The sequence below is a fragment of the Myripristis murdjan genome, chromosome 2 (genome assembly GCF_902150065.1).
Source record: "Myripristis murdjan chromosome 2, fMyrMur1.1, whole genome shotgun sequence".
NCBI lineage: Eukaryota > Metazoa > Chordata > Actinopteri > Holocentriformes > Holocentridae > Myripristis > Myripristis murdjan.
The window spans coordinates 19,542,398-19,552,882 of NC_043981.1; the positions used below are offsets into that span (position 1 = coordinate 19,542,398).

Genomic DNA, 10,485 nt, shown 5'->3' on the forward strand with positions numbered 1-10,485 from the left:
TTTTTTTTTTTTGCAGTGAGAGGGTTCAGTGATCAGGACAAAGGAGGTGAATCAATGCCAGGCGACCTACATACACACAGGCCTGAGCCGCCGGTTAATGATTGAGCTCACACGTCTGCAGGACCGTTGCTTAAAAATGCAGTTTAGGGGGTAAGGCTGTGTGTGTGTGTGTGTGTGTGTGTGTGTGTGTGTGTGTGTGTGTGTGTGTGTGTTAGGACTGTCAATGCACACAAGCTGTAGGCTGCTGCCTGGTCACAGTTTCATTTGGGACAGCAGTGTGTGGGACGTGCAGCAGCCATGGCCAAGCTGGTGGAGTGTGTGCCCAACTTCTCCGAGGGCCGGAACAAAGAGGTGAGGGAGCCGGAGCTGCAGCTGTTCACCTCTCCGCTTGCCTTCTTTCTGTCTGTCCGTTTTTCTCTTTGCACTGGAGAGAATTTTGGTGATGCTAGAAATCCTTGAAAGCAATTGAATTTAAGCGTGGTATTTTCATGAGGTTTGAAAAGTGCTTGGATTTTGAATTAAAAAGTTTTAAAAAGTGTGTGAGACTATAAACCACCAAAAATGACAAAAAGAATATCCAAAGTAGGCCTTTTTTAAAATGAAAAGAGATAAAGTGAACACTGTAACACTTGCGTGGGTTTCCTTTTTTCTTTTTTCCTTTTTTTTTTTGGAAGGTTTTCCTGTAATTTCCATTTCTCTGAACTTTTTTTTATTTATTTATTTTATAGCATTTGTCTTGCATTTTAAAATATATAATCAGATGATATAATTCTGAAAAGTTGAAAAATAATTACCTTTTTAAAATATTTTTTGGGATAATTTCTGTAATTCTCGTTTTTTTATGCTTTTTGGCTGATTTTGGTCATTGGGATCATTTTGTTTTTCTTTTTCTGTTTGGATAATATTCTGGTCATTCTCTGTTCTTGTTCACCATGAGGCAAGTTTATGTTTATCCTTTAGTAATATTTTTTTCTTTTATTTTGTGATTATTTGTTGAGCAATCCAGTAAATTTGATCAGGTTTCAAAGGGTTATATAAAAACCTTTTTCAAACTGACTAAAATGCCGCCCAACATGACACATGAGATCAGAAACGTGTTTGATGACAGAAACAATCATAACCATGTGGTCAAGCATCAAGCATGTGTTTTAGTCAAATGGGAACGCATTTCATTCTGCGGGCCAGGTGATCGATGCCATCGCCGACGCCATCTCGGCCACAGACGGCTGCAGCCTGCTGGACGTGGATCCCGGCTCCTCCACCAACCGGACCGTCTACACCTTCGTGGGTTCTCCTGGCGCCGTGGTGGAGGGAGCGCTGAACGCCGCCCGCCAGGCCTTCAGCCTCATCGACATGACCAAGCACTCAGGTCAGTCCAGCTCCTCCTGCCGAGGTGCCCTGGAGCAAGGGCACCTGTTGCTGTTAGCGTTCATTTATGCAGAAAAAAAAATCACATTGAGAGCAGCGAACCTTCAGACCCAAATCTGTGAGAAGCCCGACCTCTAGTGGTGAAACGGAGGTCATGCCACCTTCTGGGGAAACTGCTGTTTTTTGTCGAGTGGAAATTATCCGGATTTAAAGTGAAAAAAAAAACAAAAAACACACACATGGACTTCTCATGAACTCGTAATTCCTGATTTGAAACTCAGGTCTTTCTCAGCAAGGGTATTATAGTTTTGCATTTTTCTTTATATTTTATTTTTTTGTTTTATTTTGTTTTTCTTTTCGTTTTAATTACATTTTTTTAGGAGGGGGATGCTTAGTTTTAGATTAATTTTTTAAAAGCATCTGTGTTAATTTTAGTCTTTTTATTATAATCTGGGGTATTTTTCAGGGGTCAGAATCAAACAGCTCTTGCTTGTGCGACTGCGTGAACAGAGGCTTATGAACCATCTGCTGTGTGAAACTGCCAAAGCTAAAGAACTGCAACATAAAATTCAAAGATAATTATACCCATTCAAAATACTAGGCCTATGTATGAAATTAACTGATAAAAGAAAAACTAAAGACATTTTCTCTATCATCTTAGTGTATTTTAGTTAGTTTTGTGAACTCGCAATATAGTGTCAGTTAGTTATTGTTTTCGGTAAAGCCTCATTTTTCTTTTCATTTTTGTTGATGAAAATGTTTAATTACACCTAGTTTTCATTATCCTTTTTGTTAATGATAATTACCTTGTTTCTCAGAGTTTGAATTTTCTTTGAGATTTCTGTGTGGTCATAACCTAAAAATGAGCTAAGGTAAGAGCAAGAGATAAATGTGTTTTGAGCTTTTCAGACTTTGAAGATCACTTTGAACATTTGGATACTTGAAAAACTTGAAGGTTGACCCATTCCTGTGAAGTAACATTTATGTTTAAACTGCACGGTTGCCCTTTAGCCGTGACGCTGTTTGTATATTGAGTAATGCCAGTTGGCAAATGAAAGCAGCTTTCTTTTGTGTGTCCGTATTTAACCTTTCAAATTTTCTTGAAAGTGGCAGGCAGGAAATGCCAAGTGGGAAGTTTTACTAATTCCCAGTTTCCTAGTGTTTTGAATGCAGCACAGTGCATTTTGGCTAAACTTTTCTTGCCCCTTTTGCAACTAACTGCCAAACTATTTGGTCAACACACATGTAGTTTTCTTTCCAGTAACCTTGTACCTTCATTTTATTTATTTATTTATTTTTTTGGAGAGAATACCCTAGTTATTGAATTATAATCAACATGTTCAAATCCCAGTGTGTAAATGAGAAAGGATCATGTGTTTATGAGGAGTTTGCACAGGCTCTTGCTCCCTGTGGCATAGATATTTGTTAATGTCATACTAGACTCACTGACTGACTCGTGGTCAGTCAAAACCTCTGAAACTTTGGACGGTGGAAGGTCAAAGCTCCTGAACTCAGAGATAACATCCCCCCAAACATCAATCACTCATGAAAAGAAAAAAAACAAAAATCAGGCTGGAACTACCCCTCTCTTCTATTGGCTCCATCTTTGTATTTTGTTTTCTATTCTGTTTTGTTTTTGTTTTTTAGGTGAACACCCGCGGACTGGAGCGCTGGACGTTTGCCCGTTCATCCCCGTCCAGAACGCCACCATGGACGACTGCATCAGCTGTGCCAACACTTTCGCCCAGAGACTCAGCGACATGCTCCACGTGCCGGGTCAGTTTTCAACCTGGGACAAATTTAATGGGTCTTGCTAATCACTGAATTGTACCCCAAAGTGCTCAGTTTCCTCAAATTACCCCAAAGTACCCAAAAGTGCTCATATTTTCCCAAGTTACCCAAAACGTCACACAAAAACAATAGTCCCCAGCTACAGGCTGATGAACAGCGAATTTCAGGAAATGTATTCCAAGAAAGGGATATCAGAGAGTTTGGTGATTTTATTTTATCCCAGGAAAGGTCCCTACCACCGAGAAGGCACAAACATATTTCTGAAACTAAATTTAGACCCTGGTCCCTGTGGTCGAAGTGCAGACAGTTCCTCAAAATGTTCCTAACACCCGGGGAAAGTTCCTAAAGTACCCAAAAACTCATGTTACAACAAATCACCCCAAAATGTCGTTTCGAAGTAAACACAACCAGCAGCACCCAGCTGCAGGTTGACGAACTGTCAGATTCTGAGGGATGTGTTCCAGGATATCAGAGAGTTGGATGAATTCTCGGGTAAATCAGGGAGTTTTAGTGGTTTTCCCAACTTGCTTCTCACAAGTTGTGGAAAAGTTCTGAAATTTTTCATCAAGGTCAATAAACACCAGATCACAACTCTGTCAACAGTTTATCTTTACGGAGAAGCGGCACGGAAAGAGTCGAGGAGGAATCTTCCCTCTGTTCGAGCCGGAGAGTACGAGGCCCTCCCAGACAAGGTAAGCATTTTTCATGATGTGTGCACACAAACACACACACACACACACACACACACACACACACACACACACACACACACACTCATCTTCAGTGTTCAAATCTTGTTTTTCTTCCAACAACGCACAAAAATCCACCAGTGGGATGAGATAGTCTCAATGGTTTCCCATAACTAATCGACTTGTTTCCAGAATTTTGTCATTTTCTTGAGCCTAGTGGCTGATGTGCCTCATTCAGCCCTGTTTCAACTCATTTATACTTGTTCTTATAAACATTCCTGGAAAACTGCATTCAACAATTGTGATTAGCTAATCCCACTGGTGGATTTTCTACCTTGTTTGAAGAAAAGCTGAGGATGAGACTGAATATCTAAAATCAGTTCACCACTGCCTCTGGCCTCTGTGCTCTAGCTGAAACAGGCTGAATGGGCTCCTGACTACGGCCCTGCCACCTTTGTCCCGTCATGGGGCGCCACGGTAACCGGAGCTCGCAAGTTCCTCATCGCCTACAACGTGAACCTCATCAGCACCAAGGAGCAGGCGCATCGCATCGCGCTGGACATCAGGGAGCAGGGCCGAGGAAAAGACCAGGTGCATGCTGGGTATTTAGCCGCTGTGGTTGATTCAGTGACTCTTTACAGATCTGTTGATTGAATTCTCAGTACAGAGTTCAGTAAGTGTGCTGCCCCGCGATGCTTTCAGATGATTCTACATTCGTGCAGGACACTCAGTAACTGGACTTTTCTCGGCTGAAATAGTGATCTAATTGCAAAATTGGCTTGGTGGTTTGTTTGTTTATTTCAACTGATAGTAAAGAGATCTATAGACGTCGGCTCTGCCTGACATCAACAATGTGCCTGAGGAGTGTTTGACGTAACGATGGAGAAGAAAAGACCTGCCTATCAGGTGTTATTTTGTTATACTTGGGAATTTTTTTTAATGTATTATGAACCGTGCCTGCAAGTTATACATTCATGCCAACAGATTTGTGCTCAAAATCCAAATATGCTGTTTACAAATCCACTGGCAATGAATTTGTAATTTGAAAACAGGGATTATGAATCTTAGAGCACATTTACACTTGGCTCTTTTTTTTAATCTGCTGACCCCGGGGGTGAGCCATAGTTTTATTTTTTGGTAAGAACTGAGTTCAGTATTCGTGCTCCTCTCTTTGATCGACAATTAGATGCTTTGATGATTAAGATGCATCGATAAAGAGGGATGTGAACGTGTATAAAAGTATCTCAATGTTTAGTGGTAGGCAATGTTGGGCATGTACACAGCAAAAAAAGAAAAAAATGTCAGGTTTGAACAGCTACAACATATACACATATGACCACTAGATGGTGCCAAAAACTGCCAAATGTCATCCTACAGCTATGATTAATCTAATTTCAAAAATCATCCTGCTCCTCATCTTCAGTGCTAAAGTATTGTTTTCATTCAAACAATCACTGGTTTCCAAAGCATACTTTTGCAGTGTGACCTTCTGTTACTCAAACTAGCAGTGGTGGTGGTTTTCTCGCTGAGGACGGCCCACCGCTGCAGTAACAAGTACAGAGGAGACTGAACATGAGGTTGATCATGACGTTGTGTGCCTGCTCCCCAGCCCGGGCTGCTGAAGAAGGTGCAGGGCATGGGCTGGTACCTGGAGGAGGCCAACATCGCCCAGGTCTCCACCAACATCCTGGACTACGAGCTGACGCCGCTGCACACCGTGTACGAGGAGATCTGCCGAGACGCCGAGGTCAGAGGTCGACTCGGCGCTCATTCAGCCCTCAGTTTGAAGTCAGACGTCAGAAATAACCCAGCCGGCTGGTTGGCTGGGCAGCATTATAAACCTGTTCCAGAAAAAGACACATGGAAGCCTGTTAGAAGCTGATTTGTTAAGATTTGGCCACATTCATAAGCGAGTTACCTCTGAAGGTTAACAAAGTGCAACGTCACATTTCAGATTCATGGATTTAACCCGCTACCATTCAGGTATTCTAATCAGTTTATGGTCACAGCATGTGGTAAATACATTACAAGTTGCACAATAAGATTTACTATAATAGCATCCAAAATGAAAGGTTAATTCTTATCAGTTTCCTGTCAAAATGAAGTTAAATTGAGAAGAGCTTCTAAAAAACTAACTTTAGGATGGTGTAATGTATTTGGTGGTGGGGTGACTTGGTGGTTAAAGTATGGCCTCATCATGAGTGTACTTCCTGGTGTCCGCAGGATCTGAACCTGCCTGTGGTCGGCTCTCAGATTGTCGGTCTGATCCCGCTGAAGGCTGTGCTCGACTCTGCCGACTTCTACATCAACAGAGACCGGCTCTTCATCATCGAAGAGGAGCACAAAGTCCGACTGGTGAGGACTCGGCGGAGGATGAGATGACTCAGATTGAAGATGTGATGGACTGAATTTGTTATTTTGCAGATGTAGTATTGCTCTTGGCTGCTTTAATTTTGTGATGTCTAGGTGATAAAATACATCAAAATGATAACTTTACAAATAGTTCTATTGTGTTTACTGTGTGTGCTATGACGTGAGGGATTCACTTGGGAGATTTTCTTGTGATCACTGCTGAGGCTGCAATTATTGACAGATTCTTTCAATATTTGGTATGGACATGGGTTGTGGTTCGACTATGAAATGTTAACAAAAAAAAAAAAAAAAAAAAAAAAAAACAGAAAAAAACATCGATAAATGCCTATTACAAGTCCCCAGAGTCCAATGTGATATCTTCAAATTGGTTCTTTAGTCTGAAGAGCAGCCCAAATTACAAAAAAAGGCATTTTAGAAAATATGAAATGCAGAAAAGCAAGTAAGTTTTAGCACATGTGAGGCTATAACCTGCAAATGTGGCATCCTTCCTTGATAAATGACAAAAATGAATTAATTGCTCATCAAAAAACTAAGTAAAAAAAAATATATTATTTTTTTTCAATTTCTAATCGATTAATAGACTAATTGTTTCAGCCCTAGTGTGCAGTTCTGAGCTGGAAACAACAGGTTTTTGAGTTGTTTTTGTTTTTTGGCAAAAGGTCTGTTCTCACTCTTGGCATAAAATTACTTAGTAAAGTTTGTCTGTCTCTCTGCAGGTCATCAGTAAGCTCGGCCTGGACTCTCTGGGCTCATTCAATCCAAAGGAGAGGATCATAGAGTGAGTTTACATAACAGAAAAGGCTCTGAATTACATGCAGTTGTGTTATGCAACACATTTGGACACACACTGGCTTCTCTCCAGACGCAGTTTCACTTGTTTGAGGGATTTTCTCCAGACGAGTGTCAATATGTTGAAACAAGGCAGATTGCTGCACGAGTATCGAGATGTGACTCTGGGACGTGATCCCACTCTGCTGATAGAATTGATTTCATTTGTTTAACAAGAAAGAGGAATTGAAGACTTACTGGGTTAATTTTGTTCTTCTAACTGTTTTATTTTTTTTCACTGTGCAGGTACATGGTGAAGTCTGAGGAGGACAGAGGTCTGGTGTCTCTGTCCCTGCAGCAGTTTGTTCACAGTGTTGGAGCCAGGACGGCAGCGCCTGGCGGAGGATCTGTTTCTGCCGCCGTGGCTGCTCTGGTGAGACCAAACATCTGAGCATCTCCTCTCCAATTTCTGACCAACATTTTTCCAACTTTTGACTGTCTCCAACTTCTAACAAACATCTCTCTAAAATACGAATTTACTGACTTCTTGTGTGTCCGTGTGTGTGTGTGTGTGTGTGTGTGTGTGTGTGTGTGTTGTTGTTGTTGTTGTCGCTGCAGGGTGCTGCTCTGGGCGCCATGGTCGGCCAGATGACCTACGGGAAGAAGCAGTTTGAGAACCTGGACGGCGTGATGCGGAGGCTGATTCCTCCGTTCCACCAGGCCATGGACGAGCTGCTGGCCATGGTGGACGCCGACTCGTCCGCCTTCAGCAGCTACATGGTGAGCAGGAGGCCGACAGGACAGTGTTCCTGTTATCGTTTGTGTGTTGACACTGAACATATCAGAGTCACCTCAGTCACCAAGTCTGCTGCATGCAGCCTGATGAAAGCAGTGCAAAGTACAAATTTGTCAAAGGCAGAGGTGATCTACAGGCAGAAATAACTAATTTTATTTATTCTACTTACCTTGTGTTATTATCACTATAACCTATTTCATTACTGTTTTACCGTCTTAGTAATTATCCTCCAGTATAAATAAGATTTTAAAAAATACAATGCATACACATATAGTGTATTTGTACCCACATTTATTCACAAGTTGCAAATTGCATTTATACATACAAATACAAAAACACAATTAAAAAAAACTCAGAACAAAGGCTAACTAACAAAAAGAAAAGAGTTTGAACAGGGAATACAATAGGACCTGCAATAACATTTTATCTGTATGATTTTACGTGTATGATCATTTGGATTCTGTGATTTGGGAATAAACTACTTGTTGCAGTGAATCCTCATTCACAAGAAACCATTATATAAATTGTGAAACTGTAATCTCTGTTTGTCTCTGTCTGTCACAGGCAGCTCTGAAAATGCCAAAGAGCACTGCAGAGGAAATGAAAAGGTAAGGTTTTAACCCTGGAAACCGCTCACACTGTGCTGAACACTGGAGGAAAGAGGAGGTGGACGACACAACATCCTTCTCTGTCCATGTAGAGAACATTTGTTTATGTCCTGGATGTGTCATTTTAATGTTTTGGTGTCATCAAAGGCGTGACGCTGCCATGCAGGAGGGTCTGAAGAAGGCGGTGGGCGTTCCTCTGGCTCTGGCTGAGCGGGTCAACGTCCTCTGGCCTTCACTCAAAGAAATGGTTGTCTACGGAAACATCGCCTGCAAGTCCGACGCTCAGGTACGACAGCGGTGTCAGAGCCCATCGGCTAAGCTCTGACCACGACTGAGCATCTGGGGGCCACGGACGCTTTGTTGAGTTTTTAGCTGGAAACCATTTCAGTTTCTCCACACAATACACAAAACATCAATCATTTTTATAGGTGAGATCCAGATGCATTTTTTGCCACCTCATTGGCTCCACACATGAACTGTTTAACTTCATAAAACCACTCTGACCACAAATGAAAACGGAAACCAGACCATTTGCAATACCAAAATCTTGTCCCACACCTACAGCTTCTTCCAGGTGAGAATGATGAAAATGTGGTGAACCTGTGATCCATCCAGCCCTCAGTGAAGGTGGGATGGTGGGAACCATATTTCTTGACCTGTATAAGGCCTTTGGTCAGATATGCCGTCTAAATTCAGTCCGTCCTGTTTTATTTGTGTTCACGTCTTGGCGGGAGAAGTGAAGAACTTTACAAATATTGACTATATTTTATTAGAACCACATGCATTTTGTTTTAAATATCTTATTATAAAGAATATTCTAATAAAGCATAATAATAAAATGTATTTGTATAGCGCTTTTCACAGTTGTAGGTGACAAAATGCATTAGATAGATAGATAGATAGATAGATAGATACTTTATTCATCCCGCAGGAAATTCGCAGTTTTTCAGCAGTATCCACAGATTACAGATAAAATAAAATAAAAAGATAAAAAAATAAATAAATAAAGAATAAGATCTAAGTACAACAGAATAAGATCTGAGTACCCAACCCAGTGTGCAAAAAGCAATGTGCAACAACAAAAACAGAAAAAACCGTGTGCATGGGTGTATAAAATGTGCATAGAGGTAGGTCAGTGTGCAAATTTAGAAGAAATTACAATGGCATCATCCAGTTACAGAATAATAGAGAGTAGAGAGAACAGAGGATAATACAAATACAAAATACAAAAACAATGAATATGAAGAACAATGTTTCAAATACACATAAACACAATAATTTTTTTAAAAAAAAGTTAAAAAGTTAAAGAAAGTTATTTCATGTTTTTGTGTGTGTGTGTGTGTGTGTGTGTGTGTGTATTTAATTCTCTGTGTGCTCTCTCGTGGCGTTCAGGTCGCAGCTAAAGCCCTGGAGACGGCAGTTTTTGGTGCGTACTTCAATGTGGTCATCAACCTGAAAGACATCACGGACGGCGCCTTCAAATCGGCGGTAAGAGCCGACTCCCTCTGACCGAGCAGCAGTTCCAATTAATATGTTAATTAATAATGAATATGTTCGATATGCACATTTCAAATAAAAATGCACAAAACAGACACTGTCATCTTTTAAATCTTCACGACATATACTTGTATCACAAAGCCAATTTATAATTTTGTATTTTCATGATTTATGTTTTATATTTCTAGATACTGTCATTTGTTTGAGTCTTTTTTCTACTTTCGGCCCTTTTTATTTATGTTTACTTGAGTTTTAGGTTTTATTCCATTCTTGCACATTGTGTATTGAAAACTGCTCTTTGAATACATCTTGTTGGTATAGTGCTATTATTATATGAAAATCAATAACCATCAAGGCAGTGAGGTGTGCGAAATAGTTACCTGTTTGTTTCTTGTTATGTATGATTTATTTTGTGTGCGCTGCAGACCCAGCAGAGGGCGTCATCGCTCCTGCAGGAGGCCAAGGAGAATGCTGCCGCCATCCTGCAGGCGGCCGACAGCCGACACTGAAGCTTCAACGCTGCAGCTTTTTTTTTTTTTTTTTTTTTTTTAGTTATGGCTGTTGATATTTTCTCTGAGAAAACCCAGTCCAGCCG

General features: G+C 40.8%; 1 protein-coding gene across 1 annotated transcript; it reads left to right on the forward strand.

Moving 5' to 3' along the window:
• The first annotated feature begins 289 nt into the window (after nucleotides 1-289).
• On the forward strand, nucleotides 290-10,429 carry ftcd (formimidoyltransferase cyclodeaminase). The gene is made up of 14 exons (XM_030067923.1): nucleotides 290-351; nucleotides 1,186-1,369; nucleotides 3,016-3,144; nucleotides 3,763-3,851; nucleotides 4,260-4,439; nucleotides 5,458-5,595; nucleotides 6,072-6,203; nucleotides 6,938-6,999; nucleotides 7,296-7,422; nucleotides 7,608-7,769; nucleotides 8,350-8,393; nucleotides 8,541-8,679; nucleotides 9,786-9,881; nucleotides 10,316-10,429. Exons 1-14 carry the CDS (start codon nucleotides 298-300, stop codon nucleotides 10,397-10,399), a joined length of 1,620 nt encoding a protein of 539 aa, XP_029923783.1. The 5' UTR covers nucleotides 290-297; the 3' UTR covers nucleotides 10,400-10,429.
• The last annotated feature ends 56 nt before the right edge of the window (nucleotides 10,430-10,485 follow it).

What these genes read in the sequence shown, in the direction of transcription:
- ftcd (XM_030067923.1), top strand. Translation starts at nt 298, where the DNA reads ATGGCCAAGCTGGTGGAGTGTGTGCCCAACTTCTCCGAGGGCCGGAAC. An exon ending in CGACATGACCAAGCACTCAG is followed by an intron (nt 1,370 to 3,015) that starts GTCAGTCCAGCT and finishes TTTGTTTTTTAG; the next exon opens with GTGAACACCCGCGGACTGGA. An exon ending in CGACATGCTCCACGTGCCGG is followed by an intron (nt 3,145 to 3,762) that starts GTCAGTTTTCAA and finishes CTCTGTCAACAG; the next exon opens with TTTATCTTTACGGAGAAGCG.